This window comes from Gymnoscopelus microlampas (assembly GCF_963454915.1).
Source record: "Gymnoscopelus microlampas genome assembly, chromosome: 19".
NCBI classification, from domain to species: Eukaryota; Metazoa; Chordata; class Actinopteri; order Myctophiformes; family Myctophidae; genus Gymnoscopelus; species Gymnoscopelus microlampas.
The window spans coordinates 21,125,311-21,152,280 of NC_139956.1; the positions used below are offsets into that span (position 1 = coordinate 21,125,311).

Sequence of the window (26,970 nt, forward strand, 5' to 3'; positions counted from 1 at the left end):
TTTTCTTAGTAAAAAAACATTTGGAGCATTAAGCTGTTGTGCGGACTTGTTCTTTCTTTTTGTACTTCCACAAACGTCTACAATGTCCCCTGGTACATTTCCATTACAACACACTCATTACTACCCCCAGCAACTACTGATGACAATTGATTAATAGAGACAGCCCAGTGACATGAAAGGTGTGTGACGTGCCGTTGTCGTGGTGATAATCTCCTCAGTGACGACCCTCAGAGTGTCCACCACGGAGATGTAGCCCAGTCTCCGTGCGATCGCCAGAGCAGTGTTACCGTTCTGCAATAGAACAAAATAAACATTCACAAAAACAGGCAAAGGATGTGAGTGTGTATATGCAAAGATACTTATACATCAAATGTATATGTGTGCAGTGGTCATGTGTAGTAGCCTAGTAGCTGGCCATTGTTTTGTCCCGAACTGTCCAAGATGGGAAGGTGTGAATAATCAACCAAGTTTATGTCCAAGGCAAATTCCTGTATCCTGTGTGCGTGTGTGTGCGTGTGTGCGTGTGTGTGCGTGTGTGCGCGTGCGTGTGTGTGTGTGTGTGTGTGTGTGTGTGTGTGTGTGTGTGTGTGTGTGTGTGTGTGTGTGTGTGTGTCCACTCACCACAGTGATAGCGTTGGGCTTGGCACCATGCTGTAGCAGCACGTTGATGATGTGTGTGTTTCCTTGCTGTGCGGCCTGGTGGAGGGGTGTGTATCCATTCTGGGAAAGATCCATGATGTTGATGGTTAAACAACGTCTCTCTCTCAGCTCTCCTACCGTCTTGTTTCCCCTACACGACCTACTGTCTGTCTCAGTATAGGGGGGATACTAAGGAGGGCAGACCACTCCCATACAGTATATACAATGTTGATGTACAGTAGATATATGTAATATGTAATAAAACCCTGCCAGAGACTAGCAATTCAACAAAGCCATGCTCTGTCTCTATGTCATCACAGCAATGCGGGAGAAATTGAATAATGCTCACTCATGAGTAGTGTGTAAATAAGAACACTTGAAGCAAATCTAGCATAATGGTCTTGACTTTGAAAGCCATCTTAATACATATCAGTTACATTCAACGTGTTATGTATTCAATTGTCACTCCTATCCAAAGTAACTCTACTATATGATTACATAGAGTAATCTTTGACTCTGAGATCAGCTGTTATGTCCCGCCATATACCATGGCGGTGGTCTGACATGTTTAGCCAGAGGAAGTCATTGGATTGAGGTGGTTTTAGTACTGGTATACATCACTGTAGTGTTTTAGTACCAGTACGTCAATGTGATTTTAGCACCAGTATGTCACTGTAGTTTAGTACCTTCGTCTTGGCGTTGACATTTGCTCCATTCTGCAGCAGGAAGTTGACCATCTTTGCGTTACCGTAGTGACACGCTACGATAAGAGGAGTGTAACCCAACTGGGAAATGACAGTTATTCATGATTACAAAAATAAATAGGGAGATACACAGCAAAATAATGTAAGGAACATTACCAATGTGTTTTATTAAAGCTGGAATGGAAAGATAATGACCATGAAGATGAGGAATGTAATTATGTGTAAGACAAAGTCAGTGCTTTCCATACTTTAGTCTGCTGGTCGAGGTTGGCACTGTGTTTGGCCAGGATCTCAGCCACGGCTACTTTATCCTCCTGGGCTGCCAGGTGGAGGGACGTCAGTCCACTCTGTACACAAGGACAACAATGCATCAGTACCTCTGCAATATTATGGAGACTATTTTTAAAGGCCTCTTAGATGACATATCAGTACCTCTGCAATATTATGAGAGTATTTTTAAAGGCCTCTTACATGACATGCCAATCAGTCAATCGGGAGCCAGATTTAAACCCTTTACGACATGATTACTTGTACAAACTCTCCTGCCGTATCACCAATCAATCATGTTTAATAGACAGCTAGAATGAACCGTCGACTTTGAGAATATGTAAGAAGGAAGTGTGATTCGATTACATGATGATCGACTGCATGTACTGTAACTATCTCACATGGGTGACTACCTCGTTGGTGAGGTGAAAAGTGACCAGTTCTAATAGTTTCACCCATCCCTGTGCTAGAGGCAGACAACGTCTAAAGAGGCATAGAGGTATAAATCTGCCATTTGTGCTGGGGCAGCAGATGAAGCTTGACAGCTGGTAAATTGGAGCTGTGTTTGATTGAAGGATTTGTTCTGGCATTCAGGGCCAGACATGTCATGACTGTCCCCCTCTCCTCTGCTCTCTACTGCACTGAACAAAACAGAACCAGAATTTACACCCTGTGTTTCCATCTCAGTTTGGTAACAGAAGATAAGTCCATCAATGGAACACCCTGTCTCAAATCCCTTGCCATAGACAGGCTTCCAAAAAGACCATTCCAGTGAGTAGGCAAACAAGCAACCATAGCCGTAAAATTCTGATATTCTGATATTATACATCACCATTCTTGTGCTAGCAAAAGCCACAATTGTCACATGTGTTACATGCTCTGATGAGCTGCTTCATCATTTAATGTTATCTCTAGAGTTGTCAAGTTGAGGTCTCACTGGCCCTTTGGTGAAAATGTAATTCTTAGTTAAAATAACACCACTGTCCTGTTGCACTGGATCCTTCTGAGGTTGCAGATGATAACAGCAATATAATAATGTTATCAGGCTTCATGGTCATGTCAAGGTGAATAGAGTTGCCAGTTTGAGGGCCGATACTGCTAGTGGTCATATATATACTGCACAAATGGGTACATAATCATAAATCTGTCTAAAAAAGTCAGTGCTGGCCCCATTACATACTAAATTACATCAGTGGTTTTCAAAGTGGGGTTCAGGGTCCTTAAGGGTTCCCCTGCCAAACAGAGAGTCGTTTAAAAGCAAAAAATGCACGAGTGACCATACAAAATTGTATGTTTCAATATCACCACTATGAATCTACATATACAATTATAAAATGTAGACAATTTAACCAAACCATAATAGGCACATTAGCCAAACATTCTGCAAAAATAACAGACCTACAAGCTCACAACCTGAGCTTGTAAATCAGCTATTTTCAAAGAGATTTGGTGTAGAGGGAAGAAAAGGAGGCCACCAACTATAGACCCCTGCTGGACTCCGGTCAATAAAGTATATAGGATTTAAGTGGTCGATTACATTTTACATTTTAGCCAAAACATCTTTTCGTGTCATGGTCCCTTGACATTTGAATTGGGGGTCCATGGCCTGGTGAAAGTCAATTATGGGGCGGTTCCGGGACATAAGAAGAGTGTGGGGGTACAACCAGTGGTGGTCCTACAGTGCAGTACCTTGGTCGGGATGTTGACCTGGGCCTCCTTGTCCAGCAGCAGGGCGGCCACGTCTGCGTGTCCCTCCTGGGAGGCCAGGTGGAGAGGAGTGACGCCCTGCTTGGTGAGGATGTTGGTCTCTGCCCCGTACTGCAGCAGCACCGTGGCGATGTCCATCTGGTTCTTCTTAGCCGCGATGTGGAGAGGAGTGTAGCCGTTCTGGTGGTGCAGCCACACGGGGAAGAGTGGTGTAATTGATGCAGGTACAGGAGATGACAGGGTTATGTGCGTTGTAGATAATATACAAATACATCCAGGGTTCAATTTGCTGGAGGGGTGGGGGGGTGGGTAGGGAGGGTTATGGGTGGTCCATGACTTCGCTTTTGATATCCCCCATTATGTTAATTTGTTTTTTTATGGCTGATGGGATGAGTTTTATCCGTGCTTCTGGTTAGACTTAATTAAATAGCCTACTGTACATGCATTTTGTCAAATTTGTCAATTAATCAAGATTAAAACAAATTTGTAGTAATTACATTAAAACAATATCGAAAATAGCAGATCTACATGCTCATAGCTTGTGAGCTCATAGATTGTCTATTTTCACTATTTGTTGTACGAAGAAGTATTTATTGGACTGTATTTATTGGAAGTGGTTGGGAAAATGCCCCTCCCTCAGTTTTTCTTACACATTGAGCCCTGTATACATCCACACATTCTGATGCTCTTTATCAAACACACACACACACACACACACACACACAAATGCATATCCACTTATGCCCATAGTGTATACACAAATACATTATCCACGCAAACCCCTTCTCATGACACGCTCGCATACATGCACACACATGCCCATATACACACACACACACACACACGTGCATGCACACGCACACGCACACGCACACACACACGCACACACACACACACACACACACACACACACACACACACACACACACACACACGCTCATAGACAAACATAGACAAACATATACTGTATAGATACACCCAACTCATATCTACACATCTTCTGTGTGTAAATCCACACGGCTATGCTGAGGCCCTCCTCGCTGCAGAACAGTGATAGGAGTAGCGGGGGCCAGTCTACGAGGGGCCACTCCGAGGGTCTCACCTTGGCCATGGCGTGGGGGGACGCTCCTTTCTCCAAAAGCAGGAGCGCCACCTTCTGGTTATCGTAATGCGCAGCGACATGGAGCGGGGTGAGACCATTCTGTAAGGTATGGATGGTCAGTGCACACAGATTAACCAGCGATTAGTTTAGCAAGCTGCTGTTACGGCTAGTCTACATAAACACACACATACAGTAACATTACATGGTTTATAGGACATGTTAAGGGGGGATTGTACTGCAGGTTAAGATGATTTAGAGTTATATTAGAGAGCAAGAACGAGAACGGCGGATGGGGGGGTCCTTGTTATGAAGAACAGAAGAACAAATGTTGGAGAAACAAATGTGTTTTGTTATCTGTTCTTTCCTAGAACAAAGGAATGAATAGCAGTTAATCCAAAACGAAGGCTGATTGGAATCAAACTAGGCTTACCGATGCTGTGGCAGTCAACATAGCCTCAATACAAAAATAGCAAGTTTTTAATTTTAGAGATGTATTTTCACATTACATTTCGGCTGTACCCTACCCCTGCATGTGTTTTATTATCCTGTTATGTGTCTGAGTTGCACATTTGCGATGCATACCTTGCCAGCAGAATCAGGGGGAGCCCGACGTTGTAGCAGAAGTTTGGCCACATCCAGGCTTCCGTACTTAGAGGCCACATGCAAGGGAGTAAATCCCTTCTGTAGAGAGAAATGTGGTGTAATGATGAATAACATTCATACGTAGGTAGGGCTGTCGCAATCATGAATATAAATAAACATTACATTTATGTTTGTCTTTTACGCTTTGTAAAGAAAAATGACAGATAACAAGACAAATAACTTAGAAAGAAATGACTGACAATGACCAACACCAGTAATCAAAATAGATAATATAATGTAAATAGGTAAGTAAATAATGTAAGTAGGCCATATGGTCACGGCCGCACAAAATATTCTGAGATTATGGAAGAGCACATCCTCTACCGGACCCCAAAAAGTGGATCGAAGATAATATGGTAGAAATAGTGTCATATGAACGGATGTTAGCAAGAGTAAATAATAATGAAGGGGACAAATGGGCATGGGGCCGCTTTCTTTCTTATAGTATAAGCAGGACACACATGGCTGTGACTAGGTGTTCTGTTGTGTGACATTACTCGTGGCTGTTTATTGTTTATTATGTATGTGTACCATGTGCCAGATGATGTATGGTTGTGATGACTTTGCGCACAAGGCTGAGAGAAATAAAAACTTTAATTATAAAAAGATTATATATACTTTTATAATTTTTTTAAAAGTGGAAATAATATCTGATCTAGAAGCTCATAAAGCATGGCGATGCGACGTGTTGAGATCTTGTAGATCGGCTATTTCCACAGTTTATGAAAATGTTTTAAAATGTATGAACTTTTTTCAACAATTGAAAGGATTATGACAATTATGCAAAATAATTGCAATTATCTCAAATAATTGTGATCAGAAGATTATGTAATAATTGTGACAGGCCTATACGTAGGAGAATCTCTCAATGTGTATTGTGTATTGGGCTCACATTACATTGTGATGTGACATAATGTGAGCTTGTAGATTTAAAACTTTGAAATGTGACAATTTTGTGGTGGTTAAAACCATATGATTGGTTTCATTTTTTTAATCATATGATTTTGGTTTTATTACAATCAGATGAAACCCCCCAAAACAGCAACAACATAAAAAGTATAATTCTATACCTAAATGTGAGCATCAACGACCTAATAAATTAAGGATTCATTAATAAAAAAATAGCAAAGCAGGTCAGAGCTGACCGTATTTCAATTCCATGTCAAATGGCATCACCCATATCCAACACAATGCTTCAAATTCCTCAGACAGTTTCACACTGCATCCAGCAGAGGGCAATCTTTAGCCATTATGGAACATCCAGCCAGCCTTGCTCTGATAGGCTGCCAGTGACAGTAGTCACGTGACCAGTGTGTTATGAACCAGCCCATGCCCAAACCCTCCTTTGTTTGTCCGTTGGAATATAACTGATGTAATGTCTAACTGAAAATAAACCAGTTGTAAATACTGGCATGGGGGTAGGGGGGCAGAAAGAAGGCATAGAAGACCAATAAGTGAAGAAACATTACATAACAATGTGACAAACAAGGACAGATCGACTGAGAGATAATCTTAAATGTTAACTGGTCATGCTAAAAGGTGAGATCAGGGTGGGATTAGATTGTTATTCAAACTGAAACAGCATGTCAGGTCTCTGAGGCTTGGAACACAGCCACACCCTTTCTCCCAGAAGAGATGGGAGGGAGGGAGAGAGAGACAGACAGACAGGGAGAGAGAGGGAGGGAGGGGGGTAAAAGCCTATGATGGAATATAAATTAAGCTAAAGGAAACTCACTTCAACCCAGGGAGATGAGCGTGACAGAGATATGAAACACAGAGAGATGATAGCAACAAGAGAAATGGAAGACACAGAAACAGGGAGAGGGAGAGACAGGGAGAGGGAGAGGACAGATGGTGCTATTTTGACTGCAGCGTTCCAGGACTGTGTGGGTGAATAAATTAAGCAATAATCTTTCCTTTTGGACGCACTTAAGATCCTTGAAGGACTACATCTCCAGTGTCTCAGCTTCTTGCTGTAAGCACCTCTTTGGTCACGTTGGCGTCAATAAATTTAACTCGACATCAATCATTCATTACAACTAGGTCAAACTGAACACTGGAGTCTCCTTCCTACATGGCCATGTGTCATTCAAACATATAAATGTATTGATGGCTTCATAAAGAGTGAATACATTTTCTTGTGGTATTATAGTTTCCTTTAAAGAGGGTGGTAAATAGTGAGGATGGAGTAGAGTAGCAATGATTTACAACAAAGGTCCTGAGGTGGGAATTGAACGGAGAATGTTCAACATACTGTACAGTATGTGATAAATGGTGCCGACAGTGCATTGTAGTCAACTCACTAAATGAGTCAGTAGTTCTGAACTAATTTGAACTGGCTGTTCCTCCTCTGTGAACCTGTTTCTATATATGGGTCTTGACACATTGACTGAGAAACATTTAGACATGCTCCAGCTATGACCAAATTAATCACAAACAACGATATGCACCATTATGTCTGTTTGAGAAGCTGTTGGGAAGTAACCTTGTATCTCCTTTTAATGATTTAAAAAAATGAATTCCCTGTTTATACTTTATAGTATAAAACTGTATAATATTTACAGTGTAGTGCAAAAGTAAAAAAAAAGAAGACGGACGGACGGACACACGGACACACGGACAGGGGGCAAAACATACTCTCTCGCCATGCCTTTCGGCCTGGCAGAGACAATAAACCTGCCTATAAGTTCGGCTAATTTAGCTAATTGTGAAACATTTTGAAAAAACCTTTTACAAAATTACAAATGTTCATCAGTAATGACATGCCTAAAATAGGGGCGCCAGGTTGAAAGTGGTTAAGACTGTCTGTGGCTTTTTATAAATATTGAAGCAAAGGAAAGTATTAACAGGAGCTTGTGACTATAAATACTACATTGAAGCACAGGTTCTTCTTTCCATTTTCCTGAAAAAGTAACTGCTTGGATATACAGTACAAGGTCTCCACCTGACAGTGACATACACAGTATGTCTACGTACAGTATGTGTGACTGATGTCTTTGTCCACCCACCTTGGTGGCCAGTGAGTGCGAGGCTCCAGCCTCCAGCAGCACGGAGGCCGTCTCCTCCTGTCCCTCCCTGGCTGAGATGTGGAGGGGGGTGTAGCCGTTGTTGGTGGAGGCGTCGGGGTGAGCCATGTGCTGCAACAGCAGCTGGACGATCTCTGTTTTCCCCAGACGAGACGCGATGTGGAGGGGAGTCTGGTCCTCCTGGAGACAGAGCAGGGGGCAGGAGAGGACAAAACACGTTGTTGGCTTATACTGAACATAATCGCGCACGTTTGCGTGTGTGCGACGTGTGCGTGTGTGTGTAGTCTCACCCTGGCCCTGGCGTCCACCATGGCTCCGTTCCTCAGCAGACATCTGACCACCTCTACCTGACCCGCCCTGGCTGCCATGTGCAAGGCTGTCTCCCCACGCTGTATCACACACACACAGACACACACAGACAGACACACACACACACACACACACACAGGATCAAAGTGAAGAATCACTACTGGGGTACATATTGCATTTCCCCTTCGTCAGTGCTGAGTGTCACACTTGACTCAAGTGTATGATTCATTAAGTCAGCATAAACCCAAAATCACGCACGCACGCACACACGCACATGCACACGCACACACACACACGCACACACTCTCTCTCTCTCTCTGTCTTTGATCTCTGATCTGTGGATTACTCACAATGTTGCTGACATCAGGCGAGGCTCCGTTCTGCAGCAGTAGCAGAACAATGTTGAGGTGACCCATGAAGGCTGCTACGTGGATGGGAGTCAGTCCAGACTTGGGGGGGATAAGGGAAGGAGAGGTAGAGGGATATTAAGAGTGTCAGGCACCTTGTACATACTGTGGAAACTGTGCAAATCCTATGCAATCATAAACCAGATGGAGTTTGAACTCATGACTCACTTTGTGCGGTGTTTTTACAACAGTTAATAAAGTTTTCTTTTCTTTTTTGATTAAAAACCCTACCGTATATACTTGGTTGACCAGGGTCCCCCAGGGATTTATACTAGGTCAGCTAAATGTTTCCCTCTACACCAAATCTCTTCTGCAAAAATAGCAGATCTACAAGCTTTTAGATCTGCTATTTTTGCCAAATCTTCACCCCAGTAGTTAACTGTTTTTGTTGTTTTATAATTTTCTCCCCTATCTAGTCATTGCCAATTCCCCCCCATGTATATAATAGTCCCTGTCACTGCCAACCTCTACTGGATTGTTATTAGGGATCATTCGGTCAGTGTGCACTGCAATACCTCTGTGATGGCCTGGATGGAGGCTCCATATTTAACCAGCAACTCCATGACTTTCACTCGGTTCTTCTTACAGGCTATATGCAACGGCGTGAAACCATTCTACAAAAGAAAAGCACGCACACACGCACGCACGCACGCACGCACGCACGCACGCACGCACACACACACACACACACACACACACACACACACACACACACACACACACACACACACACACACACACACACACGTATTATGTATCATTCATAATACAGAAATTATCCACTGCAGGCGATATCAGCTCAGCCCGTGCGCTGCAGTGTCAACATAAGCACGTACAAACATTCATTGAAGCAGTGTTCTGCTGCAGCACTCACAAACTGATACCCCAGCATTATCTATGAACACCACAGCACAAACAGCCTGCAGTGGCTTTTGGCTTTAGTCTCACTTCAGCTTGGTCTATTATGTTTCTAAATTGCATAGCTTGCTCATTATAATCAAATACATACAAACTGTAAAACGTGATTATAAAATAGTTAAATAATTAGTATAGGTACTTAGAGTATTAAAAACATACAGTACTTTATAACTACACTTGTGATGACATATAAACTTTAATGTTCTTGCGTTGTCATCATTTATTTTTTTATCCTGTAGTGTTTCTAATTAACCTACAGTAACATAAAAGTGGATGTCTACCAATTGGATCTTTTACCCTCCCGTTTAAGTGTGTGTGTGAGTGTGAGTGTGTTTGTGTGTGTGTGTGTTGTACCAGTGCTCTAGCGTTGGGGTTGGCCCTCTTGTCCAGCAGTAGTTTGGTGACGCGGTAGTGGCCGCAGTGTGCCGCCACATGCAGCGCCGTCAGATAGTCCAGCGTGACATCATCCACGGGCGCCTTGTACTGCAGCAGGTGTTTGACGCACTCGACGTGGTCACCCTGAGCCGCCATGTGGAGAGGAGACAGACCGTTCTGCAGGCGGAGAGACGAGGGACAAAGTGGTCAGAAAGTAAAGGCAATGATGGGACAGTTCGGGCTGTTTGAATCAAGTGTAGTATACCAGTGGTTCTCAAACTTTTACATTTCAAGGATCCCCATAACTGAGTGTGTACCTTATACAGTACAAATGGAACCAAATGGACCCATACAGGTCCATGCTACACACAATGCTACACAGGCAGTCAGACCAAGCAGAAATTACGATCATTATTTGATCAGTTCTTTTCCTCAGAGGTACAGATCCTCAACGAACCCTGAGGGTCCCTGGACCGCACTTTGAGAACCACTGTATTAAACTATTATATACAGACTGTACAAGAATCAAGTACAGTGTCATCTATGCGTATGCAAACAATCAACATTCTAGATCAGGGGTCTTCAACAGGGGGTCCGGGACCCCTGGGGGGTCCTCAGAGTTACTACCGCCAAATCTTTGTGTGATAGGATATTTTTTTTACATTAACCACTTGAACCCTAGCATCCCTATTCTGACGAGAACTTTAGCCAAAAAATAGCAGGTCTACAAGCTCACAACGCCTCGCAGATCGGATATTTTCGGCAAAAAGGTTTGGTATAGGGGGAAAAAAGAGCCGACCAAGTACAAGTTTACTAAGTATTGAGGGTTTAAGTGGTTAATTGAAAATACACATTAGCATGAATCCAACACAATGCTACACAATGATATTGGTGTCAGACAAGTCCATGATACAATCTATGAAATATCAAAAACAACACAATTTTATACAATATGTAGCGGGGGTCCCTGCTTCATCTCTCTCGAAGCTAGGGGGTCCTTGGCCTGAAAAAGACTGAAAACTCCTGTTCTAGATGGTTGAATAACTAAAACGACTTATCTATGTTCGAGCTTGTCAAACACAGTACAGCGCAACAAAATGCAGAGTCAGAGGGAAGCTGTATAAGAGAGAGAGAGAGAGAGAGAGCTTACAGTACCTTGGTCCTAGCCAACATGGGAGCTCCTCTCTCCAGCAGTAACTCTACAGCAGGGTCATGGCCACTCCGGGCCGCACAGTGCAGAGGGGTTAAACCATCCTAAAGAGCACACGCACACGCACACACACACACACACATCAATGTACGCTTGCCTTTGTCTGTACATTGTCGTTTCTGAGAAATCAATAAAACATAATTGGAAGTAAAATAAAATGTACACATGCACACACGCGCACACACACGCACGCACGCACACACACACACACACACACACACACACACACACACACACACACACACACACACACACACACACACACACACACACACACACACACACACACACACACACACACACACACACACACACACACACACACACACACACACACACACACACGAACACGTCTCATGCACAGTGCACTCACACACACACACACACACACACAAAGTACTCACCCTGGTTTTAGCATCAATCTGAGAGCCCCGGTCGAGCAGCAAGCGCACCATGTTAGTGTTCCCACGCTTTGAGGCCACATGTAAGGGTGTGATCCCATTCTGCATGGATCAACATCAGCATGTTAGGTATACTGTAGGTATCCAATGTGTGAAATTCACAATAATAAGTCATAATAGGCGGAAAAAAATGGCTGTTGGCAAAACTAGGCCAACAGCAATACAATACAACGCGCTGTGAGTGAATTTTTGCTATTGATGTTCAACATTGATGTTCAGGCTACTTGGTCTGCAAACTGCAAAGTGTTTATAAAAATGAATGGGGAAGCAGAGCAAGCCAAAGTAATGTGCATCAAGAATATTGAGCAGTTGGACAAATTTGACTGATTCTAGAAAGTTATTAGATCAGATCCGAGAGCTGTACTATTAATGGTTTATGTTATGTTAAAAGGATAATGTATTAAACACTGTATTATCTATATTATATTTATATCAGACACATTTAACATGCTGGACATTGAACAGGACATAGATCCAGATCATAATCTTTTTAACAATATAAATACAAACTGCAGATATTATACAGAGCAGCAGTTTAATAAAAATATCAATTATGAAAATGGAATCTCAATCATTCACTTTAATGGCCGTAGCCTTTATACAAGTTTCAAGAGTATAAGAAATTATTTAAATACGTTTAAAAACCCTTTTAATGTCATTGCTATATCAGAATCGTGGCTCAAAGTTGAGAGAGGAACGGATTTTGTTTTACAGGGATATGAACTTAATTATATAAATAGAGAGAGCAGAATTGGAGGAGGGGTGGCTCTCTTTGTAGACAAAAGCCTAATTTATAAGGTTGTTGAAAACATGTCAGTAATTATTGATGAGGTGATGGAGTGTATCACTATTGAAATTTGTATGGAAAAAATGAAAAATGTGATTGTCAGCTGTGTTTATAGAACACCAGGATCCAATATTGAAACATTTATTTACAATATGGAAAGGTTGTTTTCTGATACAAAACAAAAGGTAAATTTTATCTGTGGCGATTACAACATTGATTTGTTAAATCCCAACAAACATAAATTGACAGATGAATTTAGTGAAGTAATGTACAGCATGGGTCTCTTTCCATCAATTACAAAGCCAAGTAGAATAACATCTCACTGTGCCACTCTGATCGATAATATATTTACAAATAATATGGAAGACAATATTGTGAGTGGATTATTAATGAATGACATTAGTGATCACCTGCCTGTATTTATAATATATGACTGTAAACGCAAGAAAAGGAAGGAGTACAAGGAGATTAAATACAGGAGAGTGAGAACTGAAGAAGCTGTATCCATGTTTGGAAGGGATTTATTAAATTATAATTGGAAGGATATACATGACGAAGTAAATGTTGACAAAGCATATGATTTATTCTTGGATATATTCATGACCTTATATAATAGAAACTGCCCATTAAAACAATATAGCAATAATAACAAGTACTCAGAAAGTCCTTGGATATCTAAGGGCCTGCAAAATGCATGTAAGAAAAAGAATACGCTATATAGGACATTTATAAAATCTAGAACGAAAGAGGCAGAGCAAAAATACAAGAAATACAAAAATAAATTAACCAATATTATGAGGATATGTAAGAAGAATTATTACACCAAAATACTAGAGAATAATAAAAATAATATTAAAGGCATGTGGAAAATATTAAACGGTATTATTAAAAACGGACCAACCAAACCAAGCTACCCTGAACATTTTACTGATAATGATACAACACTTAGCAATATGAATGATGTGGTTGAGGGTTTCAATAAGTTCTTTGTCAATGTGGGTCCAAAGCTTGCACAAGAAATAAAAAACACACTGTCTGGGAAGAGTTGTGCTGATTATATAGAGAGAAATACAAACTCAATTTATTTGGGAACGGTAGAAAAGAGGGAAATCATAGATATTGTAAATAAGTGTAAAGACAAAACCTCCACAGATTGGAATGATATTGACATGCATTTAGTAAAGAAAGTAATTGATGGAATAGTAGATCCACTAACCCATATTTGTAATATATCTTTTAGAACAGGAATATTTCCAGAAAAAATGAAGAATGCCAAGGTCATCCCAATATATAAAACTGGTGACAAACAGAAATTTACTAACTACAGGCCTGTATCTCTATTGTCTCAGTTTTCAAAGATACTTGAAAAGGTTTTTGTTGCAAGACTGGACAATTTCATTGAACAAAATGACTTGTTAATGGAGAGTCAATATGGTTTTAGATCAGCCAGATCAACATCAATGGCTTTAACAGAGTTAGTAGAGGAATTAACTAGTTGTAGCCAGAACAGAAAATATGCAGTGGGAATATTTATTGACTTGAAAAAAGCATTTGATACAATTGACCATGGAATACTCCTCAAAAAAATGGAAGCATATGGTGCCAGAGGGGTGGTATTTGACTGGCTGAAAAGCTATATAGAAAATAGGCAGCAATTCGTACAGATGGGCCATCATAAGTCCAGGTGTCTAAATATTTCCTGTGGTGTCCCTCAGGGGTCAGTCTTGGGCCCCAAACTATTTATCTTATATATTAATGATATTTGTAGAGTTTCTAATGACTTAAATTTTGTTGTTTTTGCTGACGACACGAATATATTTTGTTCTGGGGATGACCTGAAGCTGCTTGTAGAGATGGTAAATAATGAAATGAGGAAACTAAAATGTTGGTTTGAAACAAACAAATTATCCTTGAACTTGAACAAAACAAAATTTATGGTGTTTGGGAACCGTAAGATTGATACAAATATTCATGTGGAAATTGAAGATGTGGTGATAGAGAGGGTATATGAAAACAAGTTCTTGGGTGTGCTGTTGGACCACAAACTATGCTGGAAACCTCACATAAATTATCTGTGCTCTAAGATGGCAAGGAGCATTGGCATCTTAGCCAAAACTAAGCACATATTGAACCATCAAGCCTTACACACACTTTATTGTGCACTTATCCTACCATACCTGAACTATTGTGTGGAAGTATGGGGTAACACCTATAAGAGCTCTCTAAAAAGGATATGCACACTTCAAAAAAGAGCAATAAGGATAGTTCACAATGTTGGTTATCTTGAGCACACAAATACGTTGTTTCTACAGTCAAATATTTTAAAATTTATGGACCTTGTCAATTTTCAATCTGTAGTGATGGTTTTTAAAGCAAGGAATTATTTACTCCCAAAGAACCTGCAAAAAATGTTTAAAGATAAAGAAGTAGGAAGATATGACCTAAGAAGAAAGGAAGACTTACAGCAGCCTTTTGCTCGCACTACACAAAAAAGTATGTGCATTTCAGTCTGCGGGGTTACACTGTGGAATGAACTCCACGAAGAAATAAAACAAAGCCATAGTATGCCACATTTTAAACATCAATATAAGAAAAGCATTTTTAAGAAGTATAGAAATGAGGAGGGAAATTTTAATGTGAATTGTTGATGGTGATGGATAGGTTTGTGCATAGTGAAGTAGTTTTGAAGTACAAATGTATACATTTGTTTATTCTATCTGTTTTTTCTTTTCAAAGATAATGTTTCTAATATGATTTTGTGTAAATTAAATGAAATTAAACTGTAATAGGGGGTAGGATATTTTATAAGCATTAGCTTCTTCCTGCTCCTTTTCGAACACTTATGATTTATTGTACATGGAGATAGTTGAAATAGTTTTTAAAATATTTTGTATTCTTTACTATACTGTTTTATTGTGACTTTTATATTGTATGATGTTCGAAACAAATAAAACGAAACGAAACGAAACGAAACAAAGTATATAGAGTTTAAGTGGTTAATACTCAAAATCAAGTGGAATATTTCTGAGAGTATTCATTCAAAAGTTTATACTACAAAATGGAACCAATGCCGTGACTAATCATTATATCTCCCCTTTCTTTGACAGCGAGCGTCCATTCCCACTTCTACGAATCCCTTGACAATGTGAAACTCGTGCCTTTCTTCCTTTAGCCAGATCTAAAATCGCAGCAGGGAGTTCACAACACAACTGATGACTGAGACAAAGATTCGCATTTGAAAAAGTCAGACCGAGCAGAAATTACAATCATTCTTTGATCCGTCCTTTTCCCATAAAATGAAAGCTAAGGTTTCTGACCAAGCAGGCTCTGCTGACCTTGCTGTTTTCTTTTTTGTCTTCATCTGAACGTCTACAGTAGACAAGCTAGAGAAGCCTACGCTGCCTCTTCAGAGCTTCGTCACCCTGTTAAAACTACATTGTACCTCGCCATGGGCCGTGTCTCTGACAATGAAAAGACACAGGCCCGCTTCAAGAGAGGGACCTTTTGTTGTGCATGAGTTGATGTCAGTTTGTGGAGTGGGATTGTGAGGGCCACACACATAGATAGTGGAGGGGCCCCCGAGAATGGATGAGGCACACAGCTAAGAGAGGGGTTCTGATGCAAATGACTGATTTGCTGACTGTGTCGGAGGAAAGGTCCTTGTGTGTGTGTGTGTGTGTGTGTGTGTGTGTGTGTGTGTGTGTGTGTGTGTGTGTGTGTGTGTGTGTGTGTGTGTGTGTGTGTGTGTGTGTGTGTGTGTGTGTGTGTGTGGTCCATTCACACATGCTGGCAGCAGGAGTTGGCTTCAGCACACAAGGAAGAAAGTGCTCTTTGTGAGTGTGTGTGTGTGTGTGTGTGTGTGTGTGTGTGTGTGTGTGTGTGTGTGTGTGTGTGTGTGTGTGTGTGTGTGTGTGTGTGTGTGTGTGTGTGTGTGTGTGTGTGTGTGTCTGTGTGTGTGTGTGTGTGTGTGTGTGTGTCCTTACCCTTGCTGTGAAGTCTACCGCTGCCCCACGGTTCAGCAGCAGCGTGGCCACATTGACGTTCCCATAGTGAGCAGCGATATGCAGGGGAGTGAACCCACTCTGCAAGACAGAAGGGAAGGAGAGAGCCAGAAAATAGACAGGTAGAGTGGTAGAAAGACAGAGAAAGGAGAGAAGAGGGACAGACAGAGAGAGAGAGGTCAGTCATCAGTTCCTTCCTAAGGCCACTGGATTTTTTTTTACCCCAAACCCCCTTGACCTCGCATCCTCTATCCCAGCATGCAGCATCTCATCAAGCATCACAGGGGAACAGAAAGTAAACTGAGGAGGGGGGGGGGGGTCAAAACATCATCAAATGAGAAAAGCAAAAAGTGGATAAATAAAGAAAAAATAGATTTTTAAAACACCCCCTCCCCCCACCACCACCTCCCTCCCCACACACACACACGCACGCACACAACCCCAACATACTCAAACACACCCCTATCATGCAGGGCATCTAACAACCATAAAAGGGGGTAAAAACAAATCAAAAAGTCGTTCTTTGGTATAAGAAACAAAGAAAAGCTGATTGAACAGACGTACAGTACACACAGACTGTTGTCGACATAAAACTAAACAGACAATATTAGTCACCCATACAGTACAGCATTTACAGGACGAGACCAGAAAGACCACCATCAAATCATAGTGAAATTATAATATTACGTAGAACTGGGACTGTACGTTTTGGGTTATAACACCAAAGTGCACTATGTTGACTGTACGTCATATCAGTTATATCATGTAAGGCACGTGAAAGATATAGATAAGATAGATATGGAAAATGAAGAGAGATTGCAGAGCAGGTTGTACAGTATATTAAGTTGTTGAAATGCTTGCCTTACCTTTCCGTTCTGTAAGTCACGGTCCGATTTAATGTGAAAACATTGTTTACAAAAGTGTGAAGAACAGAGACTAACGTGATGGTTTCAAAAGAGTTAAACATTTAAAAAGCTTAAAATGGTGCAACTGAAGATATAGCATAGATGCAAACATGCTTTTCAGGTTATTTTACAATCCTCTTGCCAAGCACATCGTAGATTTTGATTAAGGCTTGCATGCCAAGATTGGGAAATAGAAGCCATCTCCGATCTCCATACTAGCATGCTTTTAAATTAATGGGTAAGGGGGTCACGAGACCCCAGATAATGTAATCCTTATATTCATCATGTTTACATTTACAATAAGACTTGTTTTGAATGGTCGCCTTATCTCAAAATGCATCTCTATAAATCATGCAACACAACATAAACACAACATAATGTAGACTCTAAGACAATATCATGTATCATAGCTGGTACATCGCTTCAGCACTATATGCACAGATTTCAGTCATGATTATGCATAGAATAGTTTCAATGGTTTTAAAGAAGCAAGATCATGAACATGAGGAAACAAAACAAAAGCCACTTGGTGACGATACAAACAAAACAAAATAAGAATGACAATGAATAGATACACGTATGTAAAAACTAAACCAAGCAAACTATAACCAAAGTGCGCTTGGCATGTGTGTGCGCGCGCAGTGGACGCCATGGTAGCCGACTAGCCGTGCATGGGCTTATCATCAACGCAAACTCAAACCAAACTCAGGAAAAAAAACGGTGACATTTTTTTAAACTCATAAGTGGTCCTCAACGTGGCACCATGCCGTGCTCTGGAACAATGAGGAGGTTCAAACGGTGAGAGAATGAAGGGAGGGAGGAATAGAAGGGTTGTGACTGTAGTGGTGAAGGTGTGGAGATGTTTAGAGGGTGTGTGTGTATACCTCAGTAGTCCTATTGACCATCATCTGAAGCACAGAGGAGCAAGGGAGGGAAACATCATTCAGTTAGACCACGTCACACACATCACACACACGCACGCACGCACACACGCACACACGCACACACGCACACACACACACACACACACACACACACACACACACACACACACAGTAAAGCTAGCTCAGGGGCTAGCTGTACAGTGAGGTATTATACTGGCAAGCGACGTGGCTGGAGTGGTACGATTTACTTGAAGTTGCTGTCAAAACTGTTTTGTTGTAATGTGATCATTTACAGTACATAGACTGGACCCGTATGCATGCAGGGGAGGATATTGTAATTGTTCCTGTCTGTTTGTAGTTATTGGGGTATAACACATGAAATTCTTCCTCTGCTTTTACCCATGCTAAATATCGAGAGCAGTGGATGCCATAAAAATGCCCGGGGAGCAGTTAGGGCTTACTGTGTATTGCTCAGGGACATGAAACTTGGTGGAAATGATCAGTAGGCTGCCCTGGGAAGGGTAAAATGTCAAGTTCATAATCAAGGTCAAGGTCAATATTGAGGATTATAGGTTTTTTTGGGGGGAAATTATCAGTAAGCTGCCTCAAAGAGATGATTAAGTTTTGGGTCAAAAAGCTGAAAGGGTCACGGTCACAATAAAGGTCAGGGTTACAATTACGTAATGAGCCATATCTCAGGAATGAAGAAATACAGAAGAAGATATGTCGGTGCGGCAGAGTTTGCAGCCCCAGATGCATTTTGTTTTTTTGTTCATTGATTGTTCTGTATTCAATTAAAATCATATTTTATACTGACAGATTTTAGACACAATATACAGTATGTAAAATCTATAGATTAACTGTAATAGCCTTAAATATCCTACATAATAACAGTAGGAAGCATATTATGCTATAGTAGGAGCTTCCTACTATTGTTAAGTCTATCTACCTCCTGTTACTGTAAGTGATACCAAGGTTTACAAGAAAAACAGCACAGAGGTCAGCCGTGTCCCCAAAGCCTAACTGATTACACTGATTTACGTCACACTCGTTCACGCGCGCGCGTGTGTGTGTGTGAAGATGCTGCCGTTTATAGCCGCTCTCCTGTGACTCATGTTGAGGACTGCATCACTACAGCTGAACCATTCCATTTCATACCCACATAACCCTGTCACTGTACAGATGTATGCATTCTGTTATATAACAACACACATTATGGCCGCCTTGTGTTCACAGTACAATATAGCATATGTAATATTTAACATTGAGGAGCACTGGTGCATCAAACATTTAATACAGGAAACAGTTGGTAGTGTGTATTTTCAACTTCACTCTAGCCACGCCACTTAAAGCCACCATCCGGTATTGGAGGAACACTCATAGCTGTGCTGGGGTTTTGCCACAGCTCTGGTGTTCCAACATTAACACAGTTTTTCTTATACGGTAATGTATATTTTGAAATTATTATTATATTTGTGTATTGGTACATTCTCTTTTATCTGGCGACTCCGCATGCAGATGTTTGAGCGTATGGTCAGCCAAAGAACAATAGCTCTTGGACCTCATCAGGAATTCAGTCACTCAAGGATGCTTCACAGGACAGACATGGGACTTAAAGAAAAATTATACTTTGGTAGAGGTTTGGGTTGTGTAGTTACCTTACCATGATGTAACTCCAAATATTGGAGCATCGTCAGTAGATGCTCTGCTGATTAGAAATTGATAATCCAAACAGGAGCTCATAAATGAATGCAAAGAAAGCGGATTCTGCCAACGTATAACAATACGAAACCCGACATAGCGTATTCTTTTTATGCAAATGCCAACTTCCTGTTGATTTTACAATTTGAAAATATGCAGATCTATTCGGGATCTTCTTCCTAATTCAAAATCAACACAAAGTTCTCTTTTTATGCTGTGTTGGGTTTTGCAATGTTATATATTCATGTATGTGCTAAAAGAGTGACTTTGAGAGCAGTTTCACTGTGCAATGCAAGTCAATGAGAAGACTATTTTGGAAAATCAATTTCTAATCAGTGGAGCAACTACTGAAGATATCTTAAATCAGTGCAAGGTAACTACACAACTCAACCAAAGTGTAATTCAGCTTTAAAGAGTAACTTCACCCTAAGTCACATAGTGCAGCAAAATAGTGTTGCACCGGCCTCTACAGGTTGAAAGAACCTGAAACTTTCAACTACTGCAAGTTGCACTGGCGGCCAAACCCCAAATGTGATGTAATAGCACCCGTTGTTCCCCAGGTCTCATTGGTTAAACAGGTACAATTACATTTGACTTAGGATCTCTACTCACTAACCATGTTCACAATTGCAACAGTGGTGTCCCCAATACCAGATTGACCTTTTCTCCCCAACCCAGTGAAGACACCCCCACCCCACCCCCAATTGGTGCATGCAGCCCATAACGTCACCCCCATACAACCTGCAGCACAGTGGCATTCTCCATGCAGTAGACACCGTGCTACACTTAGACACCCAGCGGGTGAAGGGAGGGTAGCGAGTGATGGGGGGTGAGAGTAAGTGGGGCAGAGGAGGAAAAGGCGTTTGAGGAAAGAGAAAGATAGACCCAGTTAGTGGCAGGACCAAAGGGCAAGTGGCAGGTACACAGACACTGAAGGAGAGCGCGAGAGAGAGAGAGAGAGAGAGAGAGAGAGAGAGAGAGAGAGAGAGATGCACAGACAGATGGAAACACAACTACTGAAGCACTACAGACAGATATACAAACTGTTAAGGTTCAAACATCAAATCAAAAGTCTGCCATCATCTTTCGTAAGGCGGCTAGAGTACCGATTCACAAGTTCGATTCCCTCGTGAGTTCACGCCCTCTCAAAAAGTGTCTTAACACTTCAAAAAAAGAAAATTACAACCCACATTATTGGCACGTCAACACATCAACTCATAGCACCCATACAATACAGTAGCAATCACATCATGCCAACACACTGACCCAGAAACAGCACTGACTCACAGGACCCGGCCCCATTTTGCGACAACGTACCTTGGACTGGACGTCAGCGTTGTGGTCGTTCTGCAGCAGCAGGGCGGCAGACTTGGTGTCGTCCTTGCGAGCGGCGATGTGGAGCGCGGGCAGACGCACCTTGCCCTTGGTGTCGTTCTCCAGCAGGATGGACACCACCTGGTTGTGTCCCTGCTGGAGGGCAATGGCCAGCGGGGTGAAGCCGTCCTGGAGGGTAGAGGAGGTACTGTATGGGAGTGGCTTCCAAACTGTTTGTGCCCATGGCACACCAATGGGCAAGTCAAAAGTCTCAAGGCCCACCTGTATTCCTAGCTAAAATGGCCGATCTACAAGCTCACAACATGTTGCATCTTGATACATTGTGAGCTTGTAGATCAACACTTTTTGGGTAATTTGTGAAGTACATTTTGAATTAAAACATTTAATTGATAAATAAATACAATTTAGAATGTTTGCCTATAATGACATGCCCAAAATAGAGACACCAGGTTGAAAGTGGTTTGCCTCTGTATTAGGAAACGAGTGCACACAAATTACTGATAAAGTAAATAGATAATTAATAACTTAGTCTAGTTGTACATATTGCAATAATAAGGTTCCCAAGGCACACTGTATATGTCTCACGGGCCGGCACACCGTTTGAGAACCACTGTTTTATGACTTACTACTACCGCTGATACCCACAGTACTGTGTACAGACTGCATCCACACAATTGACTTATGCAAAGACTGCATGTCTTACTAAATGTCATAATTGTAATTCTCATGTCAACTTATAACTGGCTATTTGGACGCCAAAAGTGGGTCACGAGATGTTCAGCCTTAGATAGATAGGCCTTTATTGATCCCACAAGAGACATTCACTTGTCAGAGCATGGCCTTGGTCATGAACAAAGAAACACAATAAAAAAGAAATGTTTAGAACCCAGGGAATTATTATTGTTGGAAGGCATGCCTGTGTTTCTATTTCAAAGAAAAAATGACATGTTCAAGAGGTCCATCATATTTATGATGATTGAAATGCATTTAACTTATTCATTCACAACACACACACACACACACACACACACACACACACACACACACACACACACACACACACACACACACACACACACACACACACACACACACACACACACACACACACTTCCTCACCTCCGTAGCGGTGCTCTGGTTGCCTCCATTCTCCAGGAGGTATCGTACTACATCCAGATGGTTTTCCTGGGCAGCCATGTACAGCGGAGTAAAGCCATTCTGGAATACACACAAACACAATAACATAGCAGTTAATTAACACAATGCAAGTCATAGTGTGTGTGTGTGTGTGTGTGTGTGTGTGTGTGTGTGTGTGTGTGTGTGTGTGTGTGTGTGTGTGTGTGTGTGTGCTTTAAACAAAAATTCACAACCGGTGTAAATGCAACAGAGTGACGCATATGCCGCGATGCAAGCAACACAATTATTTTTATTACAGGTATAGTCTTGTTTATAGGATGTGCACTGTGGTGAGTCTAAGCATAGCCTTGTTTAGTGTAGTCTATTGATAAGCGTGGGAACACAGTTAACATTGAGAATACACTACGGTGTCCTGAACTGAATTACTCACCTCATACATATTTCCATTTGTCTGATCTATGGGTATTTGAGGTATTAAAAGATGTGTTGATCTCATTCAGAGAGCAAAGACGTCTGCTCAGAAATGTACTGAATGCCATAGCTAGGTTTACCTGAGACTGTGAGTTGATGTCAGCACCTCGTTTGACCAAGACCTTCACAACTTCCAACTGTCCAGCCAGAGAGGCGATGTGGAGAGCTGTGTTTCCTTTCTGAAGGAGGAGAGAGAACATACAGTACAGGGGCGATGAGAAACACAGAAACACAATGCAACACCATACCACAAGGTTTCAGAAACGCTGAAGGGATTTGAGGAACAACATTCTTAAGACTAGCATGTACAGTATTAAAAACCAGATAGACATGGGTCCTTCTGGTTCCATTTGTACACTCTCTGAGTTACGGACCCTTAACTCTCAAGGACCCCTGGGGGTCCCCGGTTGAGAACCAGCGCAGTAAGCTAGCCATAAAAGCATAGAGATAATTAGTTTACTTCCTTTGCTTCCGCCATGTTTGATGATTATGGCCGTTTCTAATGTCTGTTCACATCAAGAACTCATTGACAACATGATGATATTTTGGGAGTCCAATGTCATCTCCAGAGACTGTGATATTTTTACTTAGCACGTAGCACATTCAAAGGCCTCCATTTCTCTTGTTCCTGCAGTTGAGCTCTGCTGCTAGGCAACTGCCATGCAGCATATATTTGATTTTGAGGCCGACGTCCAAGATGATACCCTAAACGGTGGAAATGGCAGACCTTTAGTTACACGGTTTGTACTGGTCGCAGATTTTTATGTTGACTATTCCACTATCTGTAGCAGGTCTTCTGAGCATGCCTGTTTCACCTCATCTCTAATGTCTAAATACTAAACCATCTGGAGAAGATTGTTCTTACACCTCAATGAATGATCAGCATTACGATATGCGCAATGACCGGGGTAGGGTTACTGTAGATTTAGGGTTGTGGTTTGGCAGCCAGATATAGTAGCTTCTGGTTAAGACAGCATTCGTCTGTCAAGCCAGACAACTTTGTGACGCAACTTTGTGACATGTGTTTGTCATATCCGTTCATGAAAATGTATATTTTATTACTGTATTATATATGTAGCTGCCATCATGATTAAAGTTCATTATTATTATAAATAAGTGAATAAGTTAAGAAGTTCATAATGTTTTTTGTTTTTGGTCAATTCATGTTTCTGGATTGTGCTCTTTGTTAAATGTGGGTATTTGAGTTGCTCTGATGTCTAGGGTCACAGTGACCTGGCAGCTGAGTCAGATCAGTCAATCAAGCGATCAGCAAGGGTGGTTTAGATTTGGTTAATTACCAGAGCAGGGGCAGAGTCAGTCATTCTGCTCTGAGCACTAGAGCTTGCAACATGTAACAAACAGAGGATGTCGAGTGTGATGCTGTTTGAAGAGATGTTTAAAGAGAGAAAAGAGATTATATGTTAAAGAGTTTAAAGAAGAGATTTAAGATAAAAGAGTTAAAGAAGAACTGTTTAAGTTTACGGTGTAAAGAAGACCTCAAGTTTCCCCCATGTAGTTTGATGCGGCCAATGAGGTAATCATTGTTGCCAGTGTATTTGTTTTGTATGGTTTTGTATGTTTGTTATGTTTGAGAAAATGTGATACCGAATTAATGTCTGTTGTATTTTTATGCTTATTTATTCAGTTCTCACGGCATTTAGTAAATAAATGGCTGTAAAAGAAAAGAAAACCTTGTGATCGTATCTGTCAACTGGAGGGAAGCTACAGTGAGAACTCAGCCTGCTCGACACGAGGTGAAGAGACAGCCTGTCTGTGCCTGCCGTCGACCAGCTGCAAGCAAGTGTCCACCGACACCGACAGTGACCAGCATTCGAACAGATAAGACTGTGCTTACACTGGCATCCCAGCAAGTGGAGTTCGGGAGCTTTGCGTGGTTAAGCCAACAAGAAGTAACACATTTAAAACAAGTTAAATGTTGATATGTGGAGTAACCTCGTCAACTGCTTTAAAGGGACTCTATAAGTGCCAAAAAAGGGACATTGTCATGCACATGTTTTATGTTGAAGTTGTTGCTGATTTCACCACAGTTTACTATTAAGCAAGTTTGAAGTGTAAATGACATGAAAAGACTCTAAGTGCTAAAAGGGTGAAAATATTCTGGTGTTATATTACATTTTTTGATTTCATCATAAGTGGTTCACTCCTAAAGAATTTAAGTGACTAATATATTACAACCAAGAGTGATATAAGTTACCAAGTGTTAAAATAAGTGTTCTCCAATTCATTTGGGTTAATTCTTTTAAGTTCATGAGTACTGTGAAAGAGTTTATGATACTTTAAATCATTCTAAAGCTACTAGGTTAAAACTTTATGCCAATTGCCTTGTAAGTGAAAACAAATTCATTTATTTGTAAAATGGTTTGATACATTTAAGTTCATTACAAGCCAAGTTAATTGCATTAAGTGTTGTTGCAATTTAAACCTTAGTAACATTCAAGTTAAGCCAGTTAATTTAACTGTTGTTTTTTTGTTTAAGTTAAAAGCTACTAATTAGAAGGCTTACAGTCAATTTAAAACATTACTAAAGATGGCTGAGCACGAAGTCGATGGAACAAATTTAAACAATACCATTAGTATTGAAGCACTAGTGCACCAGTCTAAAAACACTGATAATGCACCTTTAGACACTAACCCACTCAAGGAAATTGAGGTACTAGAAGAGACCCACGATGCTGCAGGAGAGACCAAAGATGCTGCAGGAGAGACCGAAGATGCTGCAGAGAAACTGCGAAGAGGCCAGAGAACCCGAACGCTTACTGAAAAGGGTCAAGAACTCGAAGACAAAATAATTAGAAATCTTCAAAATCATTTCACAACTTCCTATGAGAAATGGAAATCTATTGCCAAAGAGGCTAAGCAATTATTCAGTGGACCTTTGGCCAATGACATATTACAAAGCATTATGACCAAGATCAACTGTGCTGAGAAGGAAGTAACACAAGCTTATGTAGACTTACGGCGACATATTACCCCTGATAATCAGACCCGCCGTCGAGTCGACGCTTGTGTAGCGGTGTCAGAGAAGATCCTGACGCGTGCTTCTAATCGCAAAGACAAAGATCAAGAGACTTTGAGCGACACTAGCACGTTGTTCTCATTCAGTGCAAGTCAAAGTTCAGCCTCTGCAAGTAGGTTAACCATGAGGTCAAGACTCTCAAACCAGTCCACTGCAAAGAAACAAGAAGCTGCGGCAGAACTAGCTGCAAATCAAGCCACTTTGGAAGTCCTAGACGAAATGGAACATGAAAGGCATCAGCTTGAAACCCTTGAAGCTGAGAACAGACAAAGGCTTGCAACCATTGAAGCTGAGAACAGACAAAGGCTTGCAACCATTGAAGCTGAGAACAGACAAAGGTTTGCACTGCAAGAAGCGGAAAATGCTGAAAGGCAAAGTGCTTTAGATGAGAAGCGCAGGCAGTTAGAGCGCTTGGACGCAGTTAAGAAAATGAATGCTGCAAAGGCACGACTACAAGTGTATGAACAAGTGGGCTCAGATGACGAGATATTAGAGTTGCTCCAAGATAGCAAATCTAAGCAACTGACACCCGCACCTAAGTCAAGAAGTCTTCCAGTGCAACCAGTGGCAAAACCACAACATGTCTCGCATGCACAACTGCCTACGATAACCCAAGCTACCACAAGGAGCCAGCCTGCTGCTAATGCTCAGCAGATGACACAAGCAGTCATGGGGCAGCCGGCTGCTGATGCTCAGCAAGAGGATAGCGCTACAGCAATCGCCAGAGCAATTGCAGAGTCCATCAATGCAAGCCGACTACCTGTACCAGAGCCTTCAGTTTTCAGTGGAGACCCACTAAGATACAAAGACTGGAAAATGTCATTTCAAACATTGATAGGCAGAAAAAACATTCCAGTAAATGAGAAAGTATACTATCTTCGCAAGTATGTCGGCGGACCTGCAAAGAAAGCCATAGAGGGTTATTTCCTGTTAGGCACTGAAGCA

General features: G+C 41.3%; 1 protein-coding gene across 1 annotated transcript in view; it reads right to left on the minus strand.

The window, feature by feature from the left end:
• The window catches only part of ank2b (ankyrin 2b, neuronal), a gene marked incomplete at its 5' end in the record, with an annotated part of 116,473 nt that overhangs the window by 46,265 nt on the left and 43,238 nt on the right, over window positions 1–26,970 (minus strand). Inside the window, 18 exons of the mRNA XM_084043510.1 lie at window positions 193–291; window positions 622–720; window positions 1,326–1,424; window positions 1,592–1,690; window positions 3,300–3,497; window positions 4,420–4,518; window positions 5,002–5,100; window positions 8,070–8,267; window positions 8,378–8,476; window positions 8,747–8,845; window positions 9,319–9,417; window positions 10,076–10,273; window positions 11,252–11,350; window positions 11,711–11,809; window positions 16,538–16,636; window positions 21,363–21,548; window positions 22,500–22,598; window positions 23,069–23,167. Of these exons, the coding sequence (XP_083899636.1) occupies window positions 193–291; window positions 622–720; window positions 1,326–1,424; window positions 1,592–1,690; window positions 3,300–3,497; window positions 4,420–4,518; window positions 5,002–5,100; window positions 8,070–8,267; window positions 8,378–8,476; window positions 8,747–8,845; window positions 9,319–9,417; window positions 10,076–10,273; window positions 11,252–11,350; window positions 11,711–11,809; window positions 16,538–16,636; window positions 21,363–21,548; window positions 22,500–22,598; window positions 23,069–23,167 (2,166 nt within the window). The remainder of the gene's footprint in view (window positions 1–192; window positions 292–621; window positions 721–1,325; window positions 1,425–1,591; window positions 1,691–3,299; window positions 3,498–4,419; window positions 4,519–5,001; window positions 5,101–8,069; window positions 8,268–8,377; window positions 8,477–8,746; window positions 8,846–9,318; window positions 9,418–10,075; window positions 10,274–11,251; window positions 11,351–11,710; window positions 11,810–16,537; window positions 16,637–21,362; window positions 21,549–22,499; window positions 22,599–23,068; window positions 23,168–26,970) is intronic.